The 27,758-nt window shown below is 45.7% G+C and overlaps 1 protein-coding gene across 1 annotated transcript in view; it reads right to left on the reverse strand.

Moving 5' to 3' along the window:
* Positions 1 to 1,859: 1,859 nt before the first annotated feature.
* The window catches only part of SCN10A (sodium voltage-gated channel alpha subunit 10), a 98,175-nt gene continuing 72,276 nt past the window's right edge, over positions 1,860 to 27,758 (reverse strand). Inside the window, 9 exon segments of the mRNA XM_033212075.1 lie at positions 1,860 to 3,132; positions 6,424 to 6,694; positions 11,876 to 11,980; positions 14,094 to 14,231; positions 15,438 to 15,491; positions 16,767 to 17,051; positions 18,648 to 18,770; positions 23,664 to 23,837; positions 26,930 to 27,084. Of these exon segments, the coding sequence (XP_033067966.1) occupies positions 1,919 to 3,132; positions 6,424 to 6,694; positions 11,876 to 11,980; positions 14,094 to 14,231; positions 15,438 to 15,491; positions 16,767 to 17,051; positions 18,648 to 18,770; positions 23,664 to 23,837; positions 26,930 to 27,084 (2,519 nt within the window). The 3' untranslated portion in view covers positions 1,860 to 1,918.

Genomic DNA, 27,758 nt, shown 5'->3' on the forward strand with positions numbered 1-27,758 from the left:
GTATCGTCTACTTTAACAGAATCAGTCTGATGGTTGGGCGCACTTAATTCTTTCACATATCATTGTAAAAATAAACCTGTGCCCAAACTCTCTGCCCACTTAGCTGTCTTATAAACACTTGGGCTAATAAATCCACATGGGATTTAGATGTTGAAGAAGCTGCACAGTCAGTCTCTGTGCTCCCTGGTTCAGTGTTACAAGAAAGGAAGAGCTATTTGATTGAACTCATCTTTTAGAATAAATCAGGCATTCAGAGAATAGCTGATTTGTGGTAAGATGCCTTGGGCCCTCTGCTATCCCATCATCATCTTATTAACCTGCATCTGTGGATGCTGTCAACTCCCAATAAGCATCTTGAAAGCCTTTTTGACTTCTGATGGGCTAATAATGACAGAGAAGGGACAGCAAGTCCTCAGCAAATCTGTATCCTTGAGGCATGTGATATGTATCAGCCACCGTGCTTTGTAATTATGCAAATGGAAAATCTTATGAAATGATCAAATATATATCCAATGAATTGGCCTGAACTTTGTGATTGTGGCTGGGAATGGCCCAAGAGTTAATGAAGATCATGATTGTCATTACAATCCCTATGTCTTCTGTTGTCATAGGGAGTCTGCTTTCCTTCATCTCAAAATCTGCAACACGCTTTGGCCTAAATAAACTCCTCTGACAATTCTCACTCCATTCAGTTCATACAATTAATCTTTTGGGGGCTTAACTCCTATTTTATCTCTTGTTCTTGGAGCAGTGCCCATCATATACTAGGTAGTTAATAATATTTGCAGGATGAATGACAGAAACTACTGGCCATACCTTTTATATACTGGATCATCATTCTCATGATTATACTTTTTCTTCTGATTATACTAACTATGGAGTCCTGGCCACTGGGTAATGTAAAAACTCTCCTCCTTAACGTCTGATTATGAGATGTGAACAGACTCTGGAATGTATTCAGAAGCTGCCTCTTTAGCTACACAACAGAAAGGTCCAGCCATTTCAGCCTCAGAAAAGAGTGTTTTTCCCATATACATGGGGCAGGCACCATTGAGTTCTACAACATGAGACGTGAAGGCTATAGAAAGCATTCATTTTCTTCCCTTCCCACCAATTTTACAAGCGAGGAAACTGAAGTTAAGAGGGGAAAGTCTTTAGCCCTGGTCAGCCAGGCAATCAGTGGAAAAGTTAGGATTCCAACTGGCATTTCCAGATCCCAGGACAGTGCTCTTTCCTGCTCCAACCAGCCTCAATCTCAAGCTGAAAAATATCAAGATCCCAGAAAGTGAGGGGTAAGTGACTCATGATACATGTCAGTATCACAGAAATAAGAGAAAAATAAAATGATGCTTTAAGATACAACACCGGTGTGGACATACCTTTAAAAATAATAATTTTAATGGATATCTCAAAGGTTTTTCAAGACATGGGCCACAGGTGTTACCCCGGGTCAGAGCAGTTGTCCGACAGCTCTCACATGCAGTCATGCAAAATCCTAAATAACATTGCCAGTCTCTATGTGGTGCTTCACAGAGGACTACCTTGCACCTTCAGTAATGTTCTTGTTCTATATCTTTGGAAGTTCTGGTCCTGAGAAGTTTGTCTCAGTAAGTATAATCTGATTACAATCAAAATAAAAGGACCAGGGATATTTTCCGGAGAGTAAGAGAACCCATGATCTGATATTGAAATTCAGAAGGGAAATCACAGTGAAAGTACTCTTGGCTTCTGACTCCTTTTTGTGTATGAGGGCTTTTTCAAAGGTGGTTACCAGCTGCATTCCCTGCCCAGTTCTGACATTGTGACCAGTGGCATGCATTGCCGAGGCTGTAGCTGGGTGTGATCTGTAGCGGGAAAGAGTTAACACAGAGCAGAAGGACACATCATAACTGAACATATTCAGGCTGGAGTGTCCTCACTAGGGCCCAGGGGCAGTCACCTCTGTACTGGTGGCTTCATCTTCATTTTGTATTGAGCTAGATGTCCTCATGTTGACTCTATCACTAAGGCCTCTAGTGACACTCTCATAGGATGGTGGGAAAGATGTGGCAGATGCAGTTTCAGATTTGTCTGGGAGTACACAGTTTTCATTTGCTGTGAATGCAACAAAGCCTTCATCTGGGAGTGATGCAGCCTCCTCCTCAGCTCTGGGCACATGTGGGGTGTTGGAGAGTGCCATGGAGCGGTGCAGCACATAGCTCCGATAGGCCTTTTGAATGACAGTGGCTGAAATGTCTTCTTGCTTCCATCGGAGAGTGGTTGCTATTGGTTCATAGGATGATTTTGAAAGATTAGTTGCCATAAACTTCTCCTCCATATTTGCCTTCAGAGAATCCAAGTCCCCGGACTCTCCTAGGACATTCTTGGTGAAAGCAAAAAGGATGTCCAAGCAGTGGATCTTATCTCCAGGGACCAAAGGCAGGTCCATCTGGATCAGTATATTTCGATTGGGTTTTGGGATTCTCAGGGGACCAGAGAGAGTGTCTGCAAAGTCTGAGAGAGCAGAAAAGGTAATAAACTGAGTGGCCTCTGGGTCAAACTTCTCCCAGGTCTCATAGAACATGTCAAAGTCGTCCTCACTCAGGGGCTCGGTGCTCTCCTCCGTGGCCACGTTGAAGTTCTCCAGAATCACTGCAATGTACATGTTGACCACGATGAGGAAGGAGATAATGATGTAAGTGGTGAAGAAGATGATGCCCACGGCTGGGCTCCCACAGTCCCCTCTGGTGCCATTGCTGTTGGGCAGATTGGGGTCACAGTAGGGTGGTCCCGTGTTGAGGATGGGGCTGAGGAGGCCATCCCAGCCGGCTGACGTGGTGATCTGGAAGAGGCACAGCATGCTGTTGGCGAAGGTCTGGAAGTTGAACATGTCGTCGATGCCAGCTTCCCACCTCACATGGGGAAAGCTGGACATGCCGAAGATGGAGTAGATGAACATGACAAGGAAGAGCAGTAGCCCGATGTTGAAGAGGGCGGGCAGGGACATCATGAGGGCAAAGAGCAGTGTGCGGATCCCCTTGGCCGCTCGGATCAGTCTGAGGATGCGGCCTATTCGGGCCAGGCGGATGACTCGGAAGAGTGTCGGGGAGAAGTAATTTTGAAGCGACTTAAGAATTGCAGAAAAAACCAAGCCTTTAAAATAAGGGGGAAATTATCTAATTAGTATCTCCAGCTGTGAGACCTGACAAAGTTGGCTGTGATGGCACTCTGCTTTGCTTGGCATGGACCGCCACTTGGGCATCCATATTTGAGGACTCTGGGCCCTCAGAGCCTGGCACGGTAGGTAGCACAAAGTAGGGGCTCAGTAAACGCCCATTGCATAAGTCCTCTCCTCCTCATCAGTCTTACCCTTCCTACCATGTTATCTTGCCTCCACCCAGAACATCCTCTTGGTCAACCTCCACAGTCAAAAACTTATCTTCTGCAGCCAAGTTCAGCCGGAAGTGATTGCAGTTTATTCCACAGGCCCACAGTCTTTGGCCTGTTTTCATCTATGACACAGACTCTGCTCCTTCCTGATACTGCAGCCTTTGGGTCATGCCCTTTCCTTCTCTCTGGTCCTGTGCTCTGTGAAGGCCAGGACCCCCTGTGATTCCTCTCCCTACCTCCTACTGTGAAGATTGATTCTGTTTCTGGCACCCGGTCCCATGGCTAATTGTATGGAGTCTGGTGTTAATTACAAGGGGGCCTGAGGAGTTGGGCAACTGGCTGACAGCTAAAGTAGAATGGCTTTGTATGGCCAGCTGTCTGCACAATGGCTTAATTTGTTTTTGTTTTTGTTTTTTTGGTTCCAGCTGTGTTTGAACTTTATGTTAGGGCCTGGAGATAGGTTTTCTTTGGGGGTCAGTTACTGCCCCCAACTCCGACTATGAACAAAGTTGGAAATATAAAGAATGTATATGTGCCTCTATGTGCTGTCTAATTTGAAGATGTTTGAAGCTTGGTCTTGGGGACCTGGGGACCCCTATTTGTACCAAAGGCCTCCACCAAAGTTGAGGCAAGGCCTTTAGGTAAGAGAGGTTCAACATCTCACAGGAAAAATGGTGAGGGATGTAGCAGCAAGCTCTCGCTCCTTGCCGGGTTCCTTGGGCCCTCTCCCCTAACCTGCCCTTTGTCGTTGTGCACATGGGTCACAATATTGTGTTGGAAAGAGGAAGAAAGTATAACGGGACTTGGGAAATAATTATAATTGTGGATTATAAAATCTTTGTGGAAGACCTTTTGTGAAATTCCATTTTAATTAGGACATGTTCCCATAGTGTAGGGTACATTATTTGTCTATATACTCTGGTAAAATTTTCTGCCAGACAACTGGTCTACAGCATATTTTAATTTGCTCCAGGATCTTATTTTAAGGGAGAATGAGTGTTACTTGTATTTTAAGGGAGAATGAGTGTACTTGTAACAGTTAGATACCCAATTGCCTCTTGCTGGTGAGAAGGAAGAAAGGGAGGTAAGGAGAGAAGGCAGAAAGATTGATATGTGGGTTTTTCTGCTTATTTTCCAGCTCTATAAGGGATTCCTGCCCCAGCGGATGGTGCTACCCTGTAAGTTACAGGAACTGGTAGTTCAGATATCCCCATCACAGAACTAAGTACTTGGCTATGTTTTATTTCTATATTACTGATACATAAACAAGCTCCCTTCTTTAATATAAAATCAAAATAGGCTTTGGAATCTTTCACTTTGGAAGACAAACAAAACAAAACAAAAAGAAAACAACTAACCAACCAACCAACAAAAACTCCTATTATGCTAAGTGAGATAAGCCAGACACAGAAGGACAAAAATGACATGATTGCATTTATATAAGGAATCTAAAATAGTCAAACTCATGGGAGCAGAGAATAGAATGGTGGTTTCCAGGAGCTGGGAGGAGGGGAAATTGGGGAGGTACTTGTCAAAGTGTACAAACTTTCAGTTATGTGACATGAATAAATCCTAGAGCTCTACTTATAGCATAGTGCCTGTAGTTAGCAATACTGTGTTGTCTACTTAAAAATTTGCTGAGAGAATAAATCTTAAGGGTTCCTAGCACCCAATAAATAAATAAATAGGCAGGAGGAAATATTTGGAGGTTATGGACATGTTTCTGGCATTGATGGTGGTGATGGTTTCATGGGTGTATACTTACCTCCAAACTCATAAAGTTGTGTACATTAAACATGTCCAGTTTTTTCCATGTCAATCATACCTCAATAAAGTATTAGAAAACAGAGTAGCAATATCAAAATAAAACAGGAACAAAAACAAACTGAAATCCCCAGAAATACATGCAACCAAAGGCTGTGTTTCAGCACGAAGGTGGGGAGGTTGATGAATGCTGCCAAGTTGTATTTAGATACTCTCAGCTCTTCGTAGTAAATCAGTGGGAAATTAAATCTACAGCTATGCCCCTACCTGAAAAGTAAGCAGGTCAGAATATAACCAATTAATATACATTGATAATGCCAGGTGAAGCTGGTGAGCTGTGATTTGGCCTTTATAGGGTCAAACTTCACCTAAACCATAAGTCCAGGGACAGTCTCTTGGCTATTGGTGACAGGCAGCAAGTTCATTAGGAGATCAGAGCCTGGTCTAAATTCAGCTTCACCCCTTGGAAACTCTGTGACCCTGCATAATATTCTTGATCTCTGAATCTCAATTTTAAATGTATAAAATGAGGATAATAACACCTGCTTAACAGGGCAGCTGTGAACATTCATGGAGCCCAGCTCAGTGCTCAGAACTTAGTAAGTATTCAATCATGGCAGTTCCATTCCCCATGTTAGCCTCTAACTCTAGTAATTTTTTCTGAACACCATTGGGCCCAAAATACTGGACCTGTCATTCAGCAACACCCAGACTGGGCCTTAAGGGTTTTAATTTCTTGCCATTGATATCTTGACTTCTCTATCACTGATGTTCCCTAATAGAACAGTTCTGTAGAGATTTAATTCCAGACCCTAGACTTGAGAATCTCCTTTGAACAATCTCCGCCCAGTCTTTCCTCACTTTGATGGCAACCCACCTCCTTTTCCAGAACGTTAAGACTCACCTCACATTACACCACCCGCCCCCTGCTTTCAAGACCATAAAAGCAAGGTCTGTTGGAGGCTCCATCATCTTACAGTCTGAGGTTCTCAGGAGGAATGATTATTCCCTGTCAGCCCCTGAGGTTCTGGCCATGGGCTGTGCACACAGTAGGCACCTGAAAACACTTCATGTGAGCATAGAGAAGATCAATAGAACCTCTTCATTTCACTGAGACAGTAGCCCAAGGCATTTAAAACTTTCTGCTCTTGGAATGCCGCAAATACAGGGTTCTTCTAACATAAATATGTATTTCAAAAAGTTCGTTGGTTATTTCCTTGATTTTAGAAGAGTATCCCAAAGACCCCCAAGCAGAGGTGGGGCTTCCCCACCACCTGACTGCCCACTTACTCGCAATGGAGAGAACCACGACAATGAAGTCAAACACATTCCAGCCATTGGTGAAGTAGTACTGCCTCAAAGCGAACATCTTCATGACACATTCACCCGTGAAGACAGCCACAAAGAACTGGTTGATTTTGCCCAGAATTTTCGTCTTTTCTTCACTCTGGTCATCAGTCTCCACCATCATGGTGATCATGTTGAGGCAGATGAGGACCATGATGGTGATGTCAAAAGCTTGTCTGGTCACAATGTCAAAGACAAAACCCTGGAACTTGTTCTGAGAAAACAGGAGATAGTGGCATCAGGGCCTTTGGGCCAACACAAACCAGGCATCTGTATTATCCATAGGTGAGTTTTGTCTCCATCACACTCCACATCTGAACAGAAGCCAAATACTATCCTTACCTCTTCCAAATTTCACTTTTAGTTGACTCTACCTCATTGCCCCAGTTCAAGTCCTTAATACCTCTCCTGGCCCTTTGATGTCACCAAGCCCTTCCTTTGTCCTAGTCTGTGCCCTTGCCTCTATTTGCAATGCCCTCCCGGTCCCCTCTCTTGGCTGCCTAAATTCCAACAGTCTTGAGTAATTCATCTGTTTTAAGCTCTACTTACTGCATGGAGCTTCCCTTAGTCACGTGACACCACACTGCCCTGTCCCTTTGGGGCTTCCACTTTTCAGTCAGCCTTGAGTTCTAGTATTTCATATCTGCATCTCTTCTTCTCTACTAGACAATGAGCTCTTTGAGGACAAGGGCTATACCTTCCTTAACTTTGTTTCCCTGTAGTGCCCTGCACATTGCAAGAGTTCAAGAGCTGCTTGAAATATTAATTTGAGCTACTTTGCTGAGAGTAAAGTCAAGCGCAAAGGGGAAACTTATTCTTGGAAATGTTCCCTCTACTCCTGTTGCTAAGGAGTAGCTAAGGAGGAGGTGGGTACCTGTAATGCCTAAGCAAATACAGGTATAGGGCATGGGGTCAAGTGTTAGTTGTTTGCATCTTGGAAGGAATATCCAAAGTGGCCTGGATAACCAAGAGATCATTTACATCTGGTTATTTTTATGGTGTCTTTAAAAAGCTCTTAGTGTGATCCCCTCTTTTTTTAGTGCTGTGAACATCTTACTGCTCTGTGAGTCCTTGATCTCAACCCCATTCCCCACTCTTTGACCTCCCAAACCTTCCCCTGACCTCTATGGAGCTCACCTGCCTTGATCTGCACGTATCTCCCCCTATTCAAAGGCTGCCATTCTCCCCTAACCCATGTACCTCAGGGGTCGGGTCTGGGGTTCTCCTTGTTCACCACTGACCCTTCTATACCATTGTTCTTCCTGTGTCTTGTAAAACCCCTTCTTGCTTTGTAGCTTTGCCACCTAGCTTTGTCACCTCCTCATTACTGTCACTTGCCAACCTCTTGGTCCCTCTGCCTCAATACTGATGGGTGAGGAGGCTCTTGGCCATATTTGCCCACTTTTGGCCACATTTGCTCACTCTTGGCTATTATCCTAGGCAACATTAATGTCCATATGCATTACTGTTTGTCTCTTGGTTTATTGCACAAATCTCTAATTACCCAGTTTCTCCTAACTTAAAGCAGAATCTTCCAGAAACTTACATCTCCCTCCAGCTACCATCTTAGATCTCTGCCCACCTTCAAAGCAAAATTTCTTGAAAGAGTTGTGACAATCACTGTCCCTCATTTACTCCTCAGCCCACGTCAACGGAGTTTTTGCCTCTATCCTGACACTGAGATGGTTCCCACTAAGATCATGAATGACTTCCCATAATATTAGATCCAAGGACACTTGTCTGACATTGCCTAGTACCCCCTCTACCTTGAAATGTTGCTCTCTTGGTTTCCACCATGGCTTACAATTCTGCTTCTTTTCTTGCCATTTGTGATGCTCTTTTATAGTCTACTTGACCCAACTTTTAGACATCAGAGCTCTTCAAGGCCCAGTCTTGAGCATCCTTCGCTCTTCACCCCATTTTTTCTCCCTTGATAATTTCTCCAGCCAAGAGTTAATATATATGTGCAAATTTGGCCAATTGTTTGCCTCTGTCACTGGACTGTAATCTCCATAAGAGTAGGAACTTTGTCTGTCTTGCTCACTGCTCTAACCCTGGTGTCTGCATAGTGCCTGGTTGCAATAGATGCTCTACAAATTGGTAAATGAGTGGAAGACAGAATGGGCAGCTCTGAGTTAACCATAGCTCAAATAAAAATTTAAAGTCACCCTTTATTTGACTAAATTCAATTCTGTACCAAGGGTACATACTGAATGTATGGGATGTGTGGCCTCTGCATGAGTGGCTGTGAGAGAGGAAAAGAAGAACCTGTCTGATCCCTGCCAGGGAGCCCACGGGAGCTGCACAGCAGGCAGAGGGGGAAGTACTGTGATGAGGCTGATCCTTGCCTTCTGCTTCATGGTGGGGATGGGTTCCTTTCCTGTTGGGTTAGAGCAAAGAACCAGATCCAAGTGGCCTTGGCTCAGGGCAGAACTGCTGGCTCACATCTTTCCTGGGGTGGGAGGGGGATTGCTGAGCCACTAATCCCTTCCATTTCATCACTGAAAATGGTGAAAGAATACAGGCCCATTCATGGTCACATGATTTCTAATTAAACACAGCAGGCAACAGCATCACTAAGTGGCGGGGTGTGAAGTTTGCCCTGGATATTGTGACTTGCTAGCTGCTCTTGGCTTAGCCCATAGTCAGGGATCATACCTTTGCAACCCTTGGTGCTCTCAGAGATGATGAAGTGGGTGATTGATGATGTGATAATCTCTAGAACCTGTTATATTTCTATAAAGTGGAGTATGTGAGACTTGCTTTTATTGATTTCTGTAGCAGGGAATGTTAAAGAATAAAATTTTCCAGTCTTGTTGAATCCTTAGCTTTTGCTATGGAAGAAACAAGATTTAGAGCCTGAGCATCATCAGAGGTGAGAGGAGGTGTGTGGGGCTCCTGTGTGGTAAGCTCTGTCATGAAATGGCACCCATGCACTGACGGGGCAGAAGTCCTGTGTCAGTGCTTTGCTGGTATGACCAGCTTGAGCTTTGGGGCTCCTAAGGGGAGAAGGTGGACATTCCAGGGCCAATAATCTGGCCAAAAGCAAGCTGGGCCTGGGAAGAAGGGTCTTAGTTGGGAGTGGGAATTTCCTTTTTCCTTGGATTTCTTTCTTGGTTCTAGACTTTGAAGAGGTAAGATGATCAGGCTTGTGCCACTGGGCATGTGGGTGTCAAAGATGTTGCCTGTCATATGGATGCTGATCAGGAGCTAGGATTGTCCAAGACATATGGGTCCTGGAGAGCAGCCATCTGCAGTTGGTGCTTGGACTCTGCTTCATGCTGGTTTCTCTGCTGGCATCCCTGTGACTTCAAAGTTTTGTTTAAATGTTCTAGCCTTGCCTCAGCGATGCTAAATTAGGGAACAAAGGAAAGAGTGTTTACCTTGCTTGGGCCAGAATATTAAGGGGAGAGCCACGTTCCTCCACTAAGGCCAGCATAAGGTTGACAGTGAATTAGTAATCCACTCCCCTTCCATTCAAAGGATAGAGAATCTCAGGAACAGCATTGGTTGTGAGGTTTCACTTTCCCTCCACATGTGGAGAACTCCCCCATTGCCATCCTGGGAGGATCCTGGTTGCAGCTTAATTAGGAGAAATGGTGATTTTGTTGCAGGTCTTTCTGGCTGACCATCAACTCTGTCTCCCACTCTTATTTACTGCCTGGAATTTCAACATTAGGGTCCTGCCTTTGTAGGTAGATGCCTCTCCAGGGTCCCTTTTTAAAATATGATTTATCTTGTCGTAAGAATGTTGTCTTCCTTGAGGGGAGGAAGCTTTCTTTGGCAGCCTATGGGGTTGGGTGATGAGAGGGAAGAAGCTGGGATGTCAAAGACAGATTGAGTAGTATGTGGGGGAAGGTGCCAAAAACCTTCTTGATTTTGCCAAGGGTTGCCCCTAGCATACACTTCTTTGGTATCTGGTTCAAATGTGGATTCAACCTTACTCCAGCCACCCGTAAAGGCCAGTGTGGACTCGGCTGCTTGCTTCTCAGTAAGTCTTAGGGTCCTCCTCTCACTACCCATGACTTGAATGTAGTTGGGACTCAGCCTTTCACCTAATTTTAATTTTGAGCCTGCTCCTCCCCATTGAACTGGTTGATGGAGGGATACTCAATGAGCCTAAGGACTTTTGCTCAGGCTCACTCAAATCCAGTTATCTTGATCATATGGGGGGTTTAGGAAGAAAGATCTGTCCCTACAGAGGTCTGAATCTCCTATCACTCCCCACTCCCCACTGTAACACTTCTTATCAGAATCTAGACTAGTAATAAATTCATGACCACTATTTCAAAATAGTGTCAAAAGTCATCATTTTTTTCTCTTGTAAATGTTTTTGACTTTGTTCTGACAAAATTTGAAGTAAATTATGCAAATCCTATACCTTGATTTAAAAAATCTAATACCTTGGCTAACAGAATGCAAGTCTCTATAATTCATTTAGGGAAAGGCTTGTTCCTTTGTTAAAGGTCCTTTGGACTTTGCCCTTTGTGGGGAAGGGCTAATGAAATTGTGCCACGAGCAATACCTGTGATTTTCTTCACAAATGCTGCATCTTAGCCACAGAAAGTTTATGTAAAGGGACATGGGGCCAATTCTATTCACTGGAGTGGATGACTTGGAAATTCTTTGAAGAGGATCAGCAAAAATTTCTGACACATCAACATCTTCACCCACAAACCTGTTCATCCATTCCCAAAAAAGTGCTATCTTGGGGCCTCTCAGAGGCTTGATGTTTTCTATCTTCTGGTAGAGGGCTGAGAAGAACTTAGGTGATATCATGTGTGGTGTGGGTAGTGTATTTAATGGAGATCTTGAGATCTTTATGAAAAAAGGAGTGAAACTAGAGTCTGGTCCTAATTTTTGACCAATCTTTAAACCCAAGTGGGATAACTTTTGGTTCCTATTGGGCCACTCGACCATGACCATGTCTGCATCTTGGATCCTGGTGGGGGAGTTGAGTTGTGGTCATTTCCTCTCTATACCTGTAGGCATGGGGTAGAATATAGGGTGATAATGGAGATCCACTGTGAACCTAGACCATGATACGTAACCACACAAGTTTAATCCCTGGGTTCTAACTACCCTTATTGTCACTTAGCTTAATCTGCCTCCAATCCTATGCTTGAACACTAAAACTGTTGGAGAAACTCAGTGCTCCCCCAAACAGATTCATTTCAAATAGCTGTAAAAGGTACGTTTACTTCAGAAGACCAGAGTTGCTTCTTTCGGACTTCTCATTCCTTGGGCCTAGGAACTCTCATCACCCTCATCCCAATGTCAACCCAGATCTTCTCCTCCATAAACAGCACTCCCTCAAGCCCCTGCCTGACACAGGCATAGACTGTCATGTTGGATTCACAGACAGGCTGTGCTAGAGGAAAACTCTGGGGCTTACCAGGGGCCGTGGGATGGGCTTCTGGGGCTTCTTGGAGCCCAGCTTCTTCATGGCATTGTAGTACTTCTTCTGCTCCTCTGTCATGAAGATGTCCTGGCCCCCTAAGTGCAGAGAGGGCCACACTGTTACTAAAGTAAGAGGAACCCCTGACGGATACCAAAATCAGAACAGGCAGGCGAGAAAGGATCATATCAACCTTCTCCCCTCCTCTGCAGATAGACACACCAAGCCCAGCATCAAGGAGTGTCTTGCCACAACCAGTGTCAGAACGGTGGGACTCAGTTCCATTGCCGACTCCTGCCTGGGTCTCTAAAGCAAAGCCAGTTTCTGTTTTCCAGGGATCCAGAGATACTGCGTGGATAGAGGGTGGGGAGGGTTGGGAAACAGGACTCAATGAGACGGTACATGTTGGTTCAAATCTGAGTCTTGGATCTAGCCTGTTCATTCCAGTAAAATTCTTTGGGCTTCTAGGTCACAGTCTCTCCCAGGGGGCAAGAGATTTCCTGAGGACCTTGAAGCAAAGACTCTGGGACAAAAGCCCTCAAATCTTTTCTGAAGAGGAGGAGATGAGGACGATTACTGCCTTATCCTTGGGTCCTTGGTCTCAGAGGGACCTCTGGTTCTCTTGAGGCCCTGCCAGTCACACTGCCCTCTGCTGTTATAGTGCCAGAAACTGCAACACCAAAGATGTCTTCCACGCTTAGAATTGGGTATTAGTTTTTCTTTAGGGGCCCTTTGAATTTCCTTCATTCAAGTTCTCACCTTTAACTTCCTGACATAATTTGAAAGCCACCCATTTTAATAACATGTTTACGGAAGTCAGTCCCTGCAAATGCTGGGAAAGTGGGCTGAGATCTGTGGAATTTGAGAGGAGATCTGAGAAGATCTGTGGACACAAAGGGCTTCCCGGGAGGACCATCTTTATGGAACGAGAGAAGGAAAGGGCAAGAGCAGTAGGTAGGTGAGCTCCAGGTGAGGTCATGCTGAGAACTCTGACCAAGGATTCAGTAGATGCAGTTTCTCAGTGACCCCAACCTGATCACTGGCTCATCTCACTCCATTACCTAATATCTCCCTCTGTAATCTGTCTCTTGGTCTCAGTTTTCTCATCTATAAAATGGGAGAAATGACTGCTGAATAATCTCAAACCTCCCCAGGGTACTGATCACACTGATCAACACTATCTTGTCCCAGACCTATCCTACCCTCTTCTTAATGCCCAGAACCCTGAGCAAGGATTTCCTGTAAGTGGGGTGCCTGCCCCACTATGTATATATTTTAAATTGTTAATAGTAAGAGCATCTGGTGCTCTTGAGGCCCTGCCAGTCACACTGCCCTCTGCTGTTACAGTGCTGGAAACTGCACCACTAAAGATGTCTTATGCTCAGTCCTAACCTCAGTGCTCTTTGTTCAGGGTTTTGTTTACCCCTCACCGCAATCCAGAGAGTAGGTATTATTAGCCCCATTGAATGAATGAAGAAAACTGAGACTCAGAGAGGTTTAAAATATTGCCAGCATGAGCCATCCACGAGTAGTTGAGTCAGGAATGCAAACCCAGGTTTGTACGTCCTCTGTGACTTATCTATGTAGCCCCTTTTCTCTCTGGATCTCAGTTACGCAAATCTAGAACAGCGCCTATCTACCTCAGGGTTATGGAGGGCATTAAATGAAAGGATAATAGGAAAGTACTTTATACCTTTATTGCCTTGATATTTTCTTATAAACATCAGAGGTTATCTGAGATTTGATTCCTATTAATCAGAGTCGGTACCCTTGGAGGCACAAGCCTTCCTCCCCATCCCAAGGAGGGTTGGGATTCTGCCAGTGCTGGGCCATGGCCTTTCCTGAGGTGCCCTGACTCAGTCCTTTGTGGGAATCAGATCCCCCAACAGGTCAGCAAGTTCTGATTCCCTTTCTTTCCCTGCTTGTATTCTCCCAGGGCTCACCTGGAAGACATCTAATACACCCGGTTCCAGTTGGAAAGACCGAGGTCCCTTTGGGATGTGAACCCTGAGTGAGGATGTCAGGGGGGCATTGCTGACAGAGAGAAATGCAGCTCTTCCAGCAACAGCAATCACAGGGCAAGGGTTAGCACTGATATTAAAGTGATGGGCTGTGAGTAGTGTGGCTTTTGTCAGGAGGCCAGAGCTGACCAGGGAACAGGAAATATAAAGCTTACCACTACAGCAGAAACCAGAAACCCCTGAGCCCCACTTATCTTTTTTTTCTGTTGATTGAAGTTGTCAATTATGACCCCAACAAAGAGATTCAGTGTGAAGAAGCCTCCGAAAATGATGAAGATGACGAAGTACAAATACATGTACACGTTGTCCTCCCACTTGGGTTGCATGTTGACCTGTGACCAGACAAGGGAGAGTGGGAAGGAGGGTGGATGTCTTAGTTCAGGTTCAGTCTGAAAGCCAAGCCTGAGACAGGGACCTGGGTGCAAGTGATTTATCTGGGAGGTGATCCAAGGAAGCAGGAATGAGGGAGTGGGGGAGAATAAGTGGGAACAGGAGAAGAGCCTGTGAAGAGGATGTTGTTAAGCAGGGCATCATTGTGGGCAACTGGAGCGCAATCCCACTGGGGTCCTCTGAGTAACTGCATGTAGAGCACATGCAGGATTGTATCACCAAGGTACAGGGAAGCTGGAGTATTTATCCTGAGACTCCCAAAACTTATTGCTAAGTGTTGCCCCTGGGGACATTAAATCCTTGGTCCTTGGGGGAGGAGTTGCTGAACAAGCTCCTAAGCCCTGAAGTCTTCAAACAGAGAATCAGAAGTGCAGCCTGCAGGTGAAATCAGAAGTGGGCTAAGGGAAAAGGTGGCAGGGAATTGACAGTGCCTGCCATAGCAGGGCGGGGTCATTCCCCAACAATGTCTCCCCAGCCCGGCTTTTTTTTTTTTTTTGAGATGGAGTCTCGCTCTCTCACCCAGGCTGGAGTGCAGTGAAGCGATCTAGGTTCACTGCAACCTCTGCCTCCTGGGTTCAAGAGATTCTCCTGCCTCAGCCTCCCAAGCAGCTGGGATGCCCGGTTAATTTCTTTCATATTTTAGTAGAGATGGGGTTTCACCGTGTTGCCCAGGCTGGTCCCCTGAGCTCAGCCAATCTGCCCACCTCTGCCTCCCAAAGTGTGAGGATTACAGGCATGAGCCACTGCGCTCAACCCAGCCTGGATTTTATGATAGTTCCTGAGATTCTACCTCATTCCTCCCAATGTCCCTTGATTATTGCCACTACCCTGGCTTTCTCCCACCCCTGTCCAGGGAGTGGCTCACATGAACTGTCTCTTAGAGGTTATCTGATGCTTTCCTCAAAGGTGAGCAGAGGAAGACCTCGAGAAGCCTCAGGAGTGTAGATGAAAAGGGGATAGGCTCAGTGGCTGAAACACCCAACAGAGAGCCAGCTGGACACTGCTTCAAGGAGGGACAGTGTGAGGTTGCTTTGTGATCACCTCTTCCAGTACCAGGGTCATCTTCATTTCATTTCAAAAGCAGACTGAACTGATATGGGTAGGACTCACAGAGGGAAAGGCTGTAGGGACAGTGGGCTGAGACTCACCTCCCGGGAATCGACAGCTGCATACATAATGTCCATCCAGCCTTTAAAGGTTGCCTGGAGACAAGGAGCAGAGGCCACTCAGTGTCTGCCCATCCATTTACACTGGACCTTTCCCAAGCCATGGTGGCCCAGTGAGAGAGGGCAGAGTCCTGAGTTGGAAAGGGCTTAGGCAGAAAGAATGAAAGGAGAGGTTCCTTTGGGTTACTTGACTAATCTCATACGATGATTTAAAGTAATTCCACATGTGGCTGTTTAAGAATAGAGTGGCATTAAAGACACAGAGCCTTTCAGAATGTAGTATGGACTGAGGACTGAGTGTCTAGGTGTCTGGTTCTAGTGCCAACTGCTACAATGCTGCTCTGTGCACTTGCCTAAGGTTTCCCCTCTCAGGGCCGCCGTTTTCTCAACCACTTTCCCACCATAATGTAAGAATGCACATGATGTAAGAATGGTACATCTTTCAGACGGAGAAGTTGAGAATAGAAGACCTCCACATTCCTGCCTTCAGCTTTAGCATTCTTGAGGTCTAGAAACATGCTGGGTGTGCCTTCCAGCATGTTCAGAGCATGCAAGACATCTTAGGTCTTACACTCCTAGGCCTGTTACAGCACTTGATGAGTCTGTTTTGATTCAGTTATTAGTCTGTTTCTCTCATACAGCATCAGTGTCCAAGGCCAGTTCTGACTGTATCTCCCAGGGCTGAGTAGTACAATGCCTGGCATACCAGAGATACTCAGAGATTATTTGTTGAATAAATGCAAGAACCAATGGTGGAATGTAGACACTCAAGAGTAACTGCATGACAAATGTATGAGTAACTGTATTAACACTTGAATGAACAGAGGACTGAATGAACAGATGGATGAAGGCAAGAAATGAACGATTGAATGGATGATGAAAGAAAGAGAGACACGGTGAATGTGTTTGACTGTCATTATCACTGACATTATCTATCATTACGATAGACCTAATTGGACACAATTTATTACCATTTAGGAAACGATGTGAAGACTGAACATATGGCTATGCCCTGTCTATTTTGTATAGGTACTGTGTTTTAAGTCACCACCTGATACAATCCCATGGCAGGCCCATCCCTTGAAACTATTCTACTAGCCCACACTTGTGTAATTGCACCACTGTGAGATCATATTCACTAGGAAGGCCCTCTAGCCTCATGGTGTAGTCTGTAGGAATAGAGAATGACCTCAGTTCACCCTGAGTTCTACTCCTTGCAAAGTCCCCACATAGCATCTTCTGGGAACTCAGACTCTCCATTTTATTGAGCAGCCAAAGCAAAAGATATGGTTGATCTCATGGTTGACTCACCACCTGAAGAAGTGCAAGGTAACCCATTGCAACGTTATCAAAGTTGACTTTCACATTGACCCAGAAGAAGCTGCCGGTGGAGTTTTGAATCTTGCAGTCAGACTTGTTATTCACAATCGACAAAGGTACAAGAGAAAACTCTCCATCAGTATAGTTGATGCACCTCCAAAACTTCCCTGCGAAGAGGTTCACACCCATGATGCTGAAGATCAGCCAGAAGATGAGGCAGACGAGGAGGACGTTCATGATGGATGGGATGGCGCCCACCAGGGCATCCACCACCACCTGGTGGGAGATAGAGAAGGATCTGGAACCCCCAATGCCCCACCCTCTCTGCTGGATTCTATCTCTTGCTATTCTCATTCAGTCTGCTTCATGAGCCAGTGGCCTGTGGAAGCAGCAAGAGAGGTGGGTTAATTAGTGCAATAATTCAGACTCAGAAGACTGAGAGACACTGGGCAGCTGAAGATGGATTTAGACCTTCTTCCTTTAACCTCATTCAGGGTGGGTTGCAGTGAGAAGATGGATGAGTTTACAAGCATATTCCACTCATTTAGAAGTGTGAGTATGTGTGTATTGTACTTGCACATACAGACTTCTAGAACCTTGACTTATTCTCTTTAAATACCACACAAAAAACACAAACACAATTTAAATACAATTTAAAGTATGCTTTGGTTAAGAACTAGTGAAAACCTAAATCCATATTCACAAAATAGCTCATTTGTAAATAAGCAAACGAGGATCTATTAGATACAAAATAAAATAAATTTCAAACTATTTCAATCTTCAGGTCTTATTGTTTGTAAAGGCACAAGTTAATTTCAAAAGCCCACTTTTGTTTTTGAAGCTATGATGACTACTTCCAGCCAATGATAGTGGAGCAAGGCAAAACCTTACTTTCTACTGGGGAGCCTTTTGTAATTATGAGGAAGAGGTGGCTGTCAATCAGCAGTCTCTAAAACAAGGCTCGGGCTGTGAGCATTCCTTCCTGATGGAGGCAATTAGGGCAAAGTGGAGGCTGACACAGGTGGATAAAAAAGGGGTGGATGGAAGGGGAAAATCCACAGGACCTGATGATTGCATTAAGTTGGAGAGAAGAAGCATTCCAGTGGGTGGCAGCTGAGGTACTGAGCTGATGATGTCACTACGTTTAAATGGAGTATTAGAGGAAAGACTCATTTGTCATGGAAAGACGGAGAACTTGGGATGTTCTGGAGATGTTGGCAATAAGAGGCAGAGTTGAGTGACTGAGAGAATAGATGCTTGTGGAGCAATGATTCAGGATCATTTCACTAAGAGGAAAGGGGGTGAGGTCTGGGTCCTGGTGGCTGTGATATTTATGGGTGACTAGGGAAGAGGGGCCCACAAAAGGACTTGAAAGAGAACTAAGAGGGTTAGGACATGCAGCACCACCAAAGTCAGAGCAGGAAGTGAAGACTCAGAGCCTACCTTTGGACGTGGGCCCCCAGAGCTCAGGGTTGGTGGGATGGAGGGCATAAAGGGGGAAGGGTTACCAAAAGCTGCAGATCAGAGAAGTTTTTTGTTTGTTTGTTTGTTTGTTTTTTGAGATGGAGTCTCACTCTGTCACCCAGGCTGGAGTGCAATGGCACAATCTCGGCTCACTGCAACCTCTGCCTCCCAGGTTCAAGCGATTCTCCTGCCTCAGCCTCCTGAGTAGCTGGGATTAACAGGCACACACTACCATGCCCGGCTAATTTTTGTACTTTTAGTAGAGACGGGGTTTCACCATGTTGGCCAGGGTGGTTTTGAACTCCTAACCTCAGGTGATCTGTCCGCCTTAGCCTCCCAAAGTGCTGGGATTACAGGCATGAGCCACCGCGCCTGGCCAGATGAGAGCAGTTTTGAGATCAGACTTACCCGCATGCCTTCAAATCGAGACAGAGCCCGCAGTGGCCGCAGAGCACGAAGGGTTCGAAGGGCTTTGATGGGAGCCACTTCAGAATATTCCAGAATCTTCGCTGTGAGACTTGTCAGTGAGATCTGAGTGCAGCAGAGGGCAGAAACATCACTCTAGGTTTGCAGAAGGGCAGTCCTGGTGGAAGAAGACAGGAACTCCCTGCCCAGCCTCCCATCCCTACACATCTAAGCCATCATCCTAGCTCCCACCTTATTCGGAACTCCGATGAGAGGTCTGGAAAGAGTTCTGTCTCTTCCCTTTTATTAAAAATTTTATTCACCACTCTCTTAAACAATCTGGACAGGAAAATCTCAGTCTCAAACATCACCAACCTCTGGTATGTAGGTGGCCAAGCTTCCAGTGTATTAAATCAACTCTTCCTTTTCCCTCTAGGGGCAGCAGTCAGGCCTCAACAACCTTGAAACTGATTTTCAGAGACTTGGAGACATGATGTTCCCTTCTAGGGGCTATGCTGAGAGTCTACTCTGAGGAATATAGTAGTCTCAATTATATTTGCTCAAAGAAGTAGAGTGGAAAGAATAGTGGCTTGGGTGGGGTCTAATTCCCTCTTGACCCCTGATTTTTTGTGACCTTGGGTTAGTGCCCAGTTAGTCCAGGATACTTTCACCCTTTGCAAAATGCAAAAGTCGGACTAAGAGAATTCCAAAGTTCTGATAGCTCTGTAGTTCTTCAAAAAGTTTCTGGTATGGGTCCATGAGATCTAGCTTCAACAGATATCTGAGATATAATGACTGACTTGTGAACCCCTTTTGGTCTGTCAGTTTTCTTTAAGTGGTGGTCCAAAGACTGCAAAGGACAGAAAATTACATGAAAAAAGTTCCCCTGCTAGGAACTTTGAAGGTGCCAGGGAGATGTCATAGATATGGGCTATGACGCCGTGCTGTGAGATCTTAGCGATGCCACGGATGGTGGGCTGAATTCAGACTCAGCTCATTCTGGCAGTTAGGCGGGATGCACACAGGGGCTTCAGAAAAGAAGAGCTTTATACTTGAGTGACAGGGCCCCAAGCAATGCCCATTCTTTTGATGAATGGCTTATTCCACCAGGACAAATAACTGGAATGGAAGGGACCTCCTTTCTTCATTCATGTAAGGCTCCAGACACCAGCAGGTGAAACCCAGCTGCCTGGGTGCCTGAGGGCAGGGAGGTTTGAGGCCAGTTCCATGCTGAACCCTATTCGGTCTTTTGCTCAGCCCCCTGGGAAGTCTGCCTCACATGGATAATCTGCAGCTGGGGCAGACAGGTGCTGGTGCCTCTCCAGCAAAGTCTGTCCACCCAAGCCCACCTCCATTCTCACTGCTCAACCCACTAGCCTCCCAAGTGGTCTCCAGGCCCTAGTACTGCATCCATGCATCTATTCTCCACTGCAAATCTGATTATGATCATGTCTTTCTCTAACTCTCAAACTTCACTAGTACTTTATCACCCTCAGGATAAGCTCCATACTCTGTAGCCTGTATCATATGGTCACAACCTACTTTTCCAGTCATATTTCACCCACACATTCTACTCAAATCAAATTGTTCCCTGAGCATACTTGTGTCTGTGCCTTTGTTCAGGGTCAGGTTTTAGCTACGACGGGCCTTCCCCAGTCCTCTCGCAGCTTCTTGCTCCTGCTCATTTCTATGCCCCACATCTAATGCCACCTCCCATAGGAAGCCTTCTCAACCACCCCACCCCAAGAGTGGAAGAAGGCTCATGTCTCTGTGTCTCCAAGATACTAATTGCCCCCAGCAGTGCTCAACACATTCACCCTTATAATACATTTATTTCTGTGTGTGTGTCTTGTCTGCTGAAAGACTAAAGTGTAAGATCCTGGAGATAGTGAATACTTATTCTGTGCTTCTGTTTCTTCCAGAGCACTTCATAAGGCAATCCTGTATTCAATAGTTATAAATAGATGTTTGACAAATGGAAGAAAAATAGGAGCATTGAGATGGCTAGAAGGAAGGAAAGAAGGAAGTATAGCTGGATGAAAAGTTGAAGGGTAATTGCACAGAGGGATGAATTAAAGGATACAATGATAAATAGGATAGATTTAATGTATAACATGAATACTATAGTTAATAATAGCATATTGTTTTCAATATTTTTGCTTACTGAGTAATTATAGCTGCTCTTGCCACAGGGGGAGAAATGGGTAACTATGTGAGATGATGGATATGTTAATATGTTCCACTATAGTAACCATTTTACTATATATATGTCTTATAACATCATTTTGTATCCCTTAAATATTGATATGGTTTGGCTGTGTCCCCACCCAAATCTTATCTTGAATTCCCACGTGTTGTGGGAGGGGAGGGACTCAGTGGGAGGTAAGTGAATCATGGGAGCAGGTCTTTCCCATGCTGTTCTCATGATAGCAAATAAGTTTCATGAGATGTAACGGTATTATAAGGGGGAGTTTCCCTGCCCAACCTCTCTCTTTGCCTGCTGCCATCCACGTAAGACGTGACTTGCACTTCCTTGCCTTCCACCATGATTGTGAAGCTTCCCCAGCCATGTGAAGCTGTAAGTCCAATTAAACCTCTTTCTTTTATAAATTGCCCAGTCTTAGGTATGTCTTTATCAGCAGCATGAAAATAGACTAATACAAATACATACAATAAAATGTATTAAAAAATTTTAAAAGATAACAGATACAAAAAGATGGATAGGATAGATAGTTGAATGGAAGTTTGGAAGAAACAAAGAAGAAAGGAAAAATTATGAAAGCAGGGAATAGTGAATGGATAGATGAGATAGGTGGATAAGAGAAGGATGGATGGCTGGGTAAAATGACTGATGCATAAATGGAAAGATGGGGAGTTGGACAGAATAGATGAATGAAATAAATTAGTGAATGACTGGAAGGTTGATAGGATGGATGAATGGATGATGAATGGAAGTGAAAGGGATGAATGAATAGATAAGTGGAAGAAAGGAAGAATATATGGATAGGTTGAAACAAGAATGGAAAGATGGAAGAATGAGTGGATAGAAGGATGAGTGAGTAGAAGGATGCTTGGATGGAAGATGCATGAATGAGTGAGCAGAATGTTAGATGATTGGACAGTTGTATAGAAGAATTAATCAAAAGATAGAAAGATATAAGGGTTAAGGATGATGAATAGACAGAAGGAAGTTTAGAATAAATGATTGGGCAGAAGAGAAGAGGGAAAGAAGAATGGGAATGGATGGATGGAAGGGGAGGACTGATGGAGATGTACAGCTGGAAGGAATAGAGATGGATGGATGGCCGGGTGCGGTGGCTCAAGCCTGTAATCCCAGCACTTTGGGAGGCCGAGACGGGCGGATCACGAGGTCAGGAGATCGAGAACATCCTGGCTAACACGGTGAAACCCCGTCTCTACTACAAAATACAAAAAGCTAGCCGGGCGAGGTGGCGGGCACCTGTAGTCCCAGCTACTCAGGAGGCTGAGGCAGGAGAATGGCGTAAACCCGGGAGGCGGAGCTTGCAGTGAGCTGAGATCCGGCCACCGCACTCCAGCCTGGGCGACAGAGCGAGACTCCGTCTCAAAAAAAAAAAAAAAAAAAAAAAAAAAAATGGATGGATGTTTGGGAGGAAGGAAAAAGGAAGACTGAATGGTTGGATACGAAAGGAGAAATGTATGGAAGGAAGGATGGATGGTTGGAAGGAAGAATCAGTAGGAAGATGGATAAAATGAGTGCGTGACTGTTTAAGGTGATTAGGACTGAGACTGGTGACATCAACATAAGCAGGAGTGACTGTGCCCCAAAGGGGTGGGACACAGAAATAAATAATTTTCCTTTCATTTATGAATAATTATTTTATATGCACAGGATTATCATCCATGACTGAGATTTCAGGTCTCACAACTAATCCTAGTACAGTGGCCTGAAGCTGCTAGGGCATCAGGGAAGAAGAGAATTGAATGCACAGGCCTGCTGTGGAGGACCTGCCAGCACAGGAGGCTGGACAGAATGTTCCGTGCTGGACCTCATCCAGCTTCAGGAGGCAAGCACCAAATACAGACACATTTCCTGACACCTCTGCTGGGCAGACCTTGCTGCTGGCAGCTGCTGTAGTGGGGCAGGCAGAGACCAACACAGCACATGCCTCACCCTGCTTGCAGAAACCCTCAGCTATGCGGCAGTGAACACATAACTTAGGTAACCATGCAGCAAAGCAAAGAAGGTAGGGGCCTAGACAGTGATACAGCAATGAAGTGGTTAAGATGAGGAAGAGATGATGTTGAGGAATCACATGTGTGATGTGTGAGAAGCACACAGTCAATTCCCTAATGCATGGGCTACTGGCCACAGGTTACTATGAGTGTGAACATATGAACTCCAGCTCATTACCTCTCCAAAAGGGCCCTCTGTTCTTTTCAGTGCCACTGGGGAGGAGGCAGCAGTATAAGCTCAGTGGTTCTTAGCCATGGCTATGCCTTGGAAATGCCTGGGAGCATGTATAAAATACAGATGCCTGGGCCCCACCCAAGACCAATAACATCAGAATCTCTGGGGTAGTGGTGTTCGCTCACTGCATATTTCAGAGCTCCTCAGGGATTCTAAAGAGCAGCCAGGTGTGAGGACCACAGAGCAGCAGGTGGGAAGATCCTCTGTGCTCACAGTTCATGGCTCCCCGAGGTCCAGAAGCCCCATCTGTGGATGCAGGGCCATAAGACCTCTGAGAGCTGCGTGTGTCATCTCACTTTGGATGTAAAAATGCAGAGGATTGCAGGGATGTTTCTGAATGGAGACCTAATAACTCACCTAACTGTCACTATTGGGTCACAGTCATGTATTGCCTGGACTTTACCACTCATGGGTGTCAGGGCTATTCTCAGACTCCTCACTAAATTGCTCAAAGCTTTTCTTTGGAGTAGCCCTTGAGGGCCAGGTCTCTGAGCTTCCTTTGCACTAGCTGTAGCCAGGAGTCAGAGGGCAGGACCCCAAATCCCACGTGTTCCCACTGAACCACTCACATTCACAATGAGGAAGTCCAGCCAGCACCAGGCATTGGTGAAGTACTTTTTGAAGCCATAGGCCACCCACTTAAGCAGCATCTCGAACACAAAGATAAAGGTGAAGACCCTGTCAGTGTATTCCAGCAAAGCTTTCACCGTGGGCTTCTGGTCCAGGTAATAGTCTTCAAAGGCCTGGAAGGAAGAAAGGATGCAGAATGGCAGTCTGCCTGGACCCACAGCACTGGCACCCAGACTGATAGGGAAGGACCCAGCCAGCCCTGACCACAGTCCCTGGAAGGGGATTTGGTAGTCAGCTTGCCGGTAGCGTTTTGTTTGCTGTGGGGAGGTAAAGTGGGATAGTGGAGGAGGTACTGTGAGATACAAAGCATGACTTCTTCAGGGTCAGCGGGGACACACAGCCCTGCTGATACTTGCAGGGATGCTGAATGCAAGGGAGAAAGAAAGCCTTCTCAAATTGGATTTTGGAAGTGAACCAAAGGGATGCTAACAGTGACTTTGTTTAAAAATGAAACCATCAACGGATGTTCACAGGCAGTTTACAAAATGAAAGTAAGAATCGCCAACACACCTCTGAAAAAGAATGTTCTATCTCACTGGTAATCAAGGAAATTCAAATTAAAAGAAGATGCTGTTTTTCTTTTATCAGACTGGTGGAGATGGAAAAGAATGGGGGACAGGCTAGGATGCTGTGGCTGTGGGGAGCTGCCACTCTTACAAGTGACTGGCAGGAGTGAAAACCTGACCAGTCCTGTGTGAAGCCAAATTGGCAATGTGACTCAAAGGTTTCAGGAACCCAGCAATTCCTCCTTCAAGAACTGATCCTAAGGACACTGGAGGCTGTTGGCGCCTACCCAGGTCCTCTTTAAGGGGCCAGTGCCCCTATCCTTCATCTGCTGGGAATGTCGGCTGCTAATAGTTCATGGATGCAGACACCCCCTTTTCCTGATGGCTTTGCTGAGCTGGAGGGAACACCTTGGGAAATGCTTATCCTCCCCGCTGGGGCAGCCCTCAGCCAGGGACACTGACAGGGGGGTTTACAAGGCTGTCTCCTTTGCCTCAAGGTGGGACAGCTCTGTGGTGCCCTTTGTGCTTCAGCGCTTTCCATGGGATCAGCTGAAGCTGGATTTCAACTGAACCCATATCTTTTCTTAGCTTCTGATTCTGTGTCTAGGACCAGGACTAAGACAGGAGATTATCCAACATCTCTGAGGGAGTACACATAGGGAATATTCAATGTGTATTAGAAGTAAACACAGGGATTGAGTGAATAAATTATAAAGGAATATGTTGTAGCCGTTAAATGAGATAATATGAGAATATTTACTGAGAAAATTTACTGAGGTTTTAGCATGCATATATGTGGTTTTATTTTTGTAATATGTGTATATTTTATGCATAAGCAAGATGAGAAGGAGGTATACCAGCATGTTTTCAAAGTGAGCTTCTCTTTGAGTGATGGGGAAATGGATGATTTTTTTTTCTTTACCTTTTTCTATAATTTCCAAGTATTTTTTTGGTACTTTACTTTGTCAGATGAAAATGCATGTTATTTTTAAAAGGTACTCAAAGTGAAAGCCTAAAGAGGGCTAAATTTGGTGCCAGCCTGTTCAGTCCTATGGGGAAGAAGATGGGAGGGAAGGGAAAGCAGCAGGGGGGCGGGCTGGGCTGGAGCAATGTTGCAGGTCTGAGCTTCCTCCTGGGAATGTGGGGGGTGGACTGAGGTGTGAGGAGAAGGGGGTTAGAGAGAGAAGGGAGGGAGCAAGGGAGAGCAGAGAAGTGAAATGAGGAGAGAAGGCCCACAAGCCAATGAGGTAGTGAGGAGAGCACCTGGCCAACAGCACATGTGTTTATTATTTTAATCCAGGAGGACTGGAAGGAAAGGAGCGTAGGCGTGGAGAAAGCACTGCCCAGCCCCCTCTTGCCCCTACAATTTGGCCTCTACACTGTGCTAAGGTCCGTGTGGACAATCACTACCCTGTGCCAGGGCACTGGGCACCTGCAGCTGCTGTCACACCCTCCCCCCTGCACCCAAGATGGCAGACCAGTCCCTGCCCCAAAACTCTCTTCTCCCTTGGCTTTGCGTCATTGCCACCCTAGTTTTCCTCCCACCTCTCAGATCCTGCCTTGTCCCACACCTGTGCTCCTCCCTAAGGCTGAGGCCATGCACCGAGCAGTTTTGTCACCCTTCCTGGGCAATCTGGCATTTAGATGGAGGCCCAGATATTTAGTAGGTTGTTTTTAGAGAGTAAATGACACATGAGGCGCAAGATGAGTGATAACACTGCAGCCGTGAATCAGAAGAGTGGGGCTGTAGTCCCAGCCCTTCAACAAATTATCTGCGAACCTGGACTCTATTCTCAGCCCTTCAACTCATTACCTGAAGCCCCTCATGCCTTTGGGCTTCAACTTCCTCATCTAGAAAATGCAAACAACTGAGGATGTTAAGTCTCTTCCTGTGTCTATGTCTACCTTGGTCTATTGGCGGAGTAGTTGAGATTGTATAAGGAGCCTAAGCCACAGTACAGAGAGAACCTTCCTTCTTTGCTCTACAAAGCCCAGTATTCAGCCAGGGCCTTAGAGATGTGTCCCAACTCTGAATCTCTGTTCCCATAAGGTCTCATTATTCAAAGCATGGGCCACTGAGGGCAGTGCAAGCATCACTTGGGAGCTTGTTGGAAATGCAAATTCTCAGGCCCTGCCACAGATCTATGGAATGAGAATCTGCATTTGAACAAGCTCCTGGGAGATTAAATTTTGAGAAATGCTATTGTAATGATTTTCTGTGAGCTTTAAAGGAGTAATTAGTAGCATTTGAAAGTGGTTTGATAAGGAAATAGAGTCCTTTTTGTACTGTAGGCCTTCAGAGAAGGCCGTGGGTTGGGGAGGTCAGAGGGTAAGAAGCCAGGGGCTTTGGGATTAAGTAAGGGAAAAGCTGGGTTTTGCTACTGACGAGTTGGGTGACCTTGGACAAGTCTTAAACATTTTGAGTGTCAGTTTCCCCATCTATACAGTGGGATGCATACACTCACTCACTCAAATGCTTGCAGTCAGGTGTGGCAGGCCATGGCATGGGCACCTTGAACACCTCCCATGCCCTGCTGCTAAGAGGGACCCTCGCCATGGGCTGCAGCTCTCCTTCTAGTGACAGGCTGGGGACTTTTAGCTCAGTAGTCAGGAGAACCCACCAATGCAGCTCCAGGGCTTTGGATTGTAGGAGATTCCTATCCGGAGGATTTGGAGGCAGGGACTGTGCCTCCCCTTACCAGAGATCCACTGCTGAGCAGGATCATGAAGATGATGAAGCTCTCAAACCAGCTGTGCTCCACAATACGGTAGCAAGTCTTGCGCACCTGCCAGCCCATGTCCCATGGACTCTTGGTGGTATCCACTTTGCAGCAGGGACAGTGGCGAATGCATCCTGTGGGGAGAGGTGACTGATGGTGGGTGATGGCCACTGGGCAAAGGGGATAATTTCTGCTCCTGCTGCAGAGAAACCTTTCTGCTAGGAAACCCACTTGTCATCCCCTTGGAAAATAATTATTTCCTGGAATATGGGAGAAGAGGGGTCCCTTCCAGGCAGTCCCACAATCCAGACCTGCAGGTGTTCCTCTCCATCATCAGTCTTGCCCACTCTGATATTTTTCCTAGCCATATCCTTCTTACAGATGACACCAGTGGTCCCTATTCTTCTGCCCACCTATACCTAGAAAACAGACAAGCTACAGGATATGAGCCTCGGGGTGCCTGACGGGGATATGCTCCGAGCCCAAGCTGAACTGAGGGCCACAGCATGGCTGGGATGGGGATTAGGTCCAGTCCAGCCCAACCCAGCCCAGGGTCAAATAAAACTATTAATAGAAACTCAAGTGTTTAAAACATTTTTTCTATGTGGTTTTAGAAAGCATTGAGGCCACAATTCCCTTCATAGAATGGACTCTTGATTCATTCATTGCACAAATGTTTATTGAGAATGTAATGTGTCTCACTGTTCTAAACACTGAGAAGAAAGATGACTAAGACACTGGTTCTGCTTTTGAGAGCTAAACAAAAGATTGAGGGAGGCAGATACAGCATGGCCCTCTTCTGGGTCCT

The sequence above is a fragment of the Trachypithecus francoisi genome, unplaced genomic scaffold (assembly GCF_009764315.1).
Source record: "Trachypithecus francoisi isolate TF-2019V2 unplaced genomic scaffold, Tfra_2.0 Lachesis_group0, whole genome shotgun sequence".
NCBI lineage: Eukaryota > Metazoa > Chordata > Mammalia > Primates > Cercopithecidae > Trachypithecus > Trachypithecus francoisi.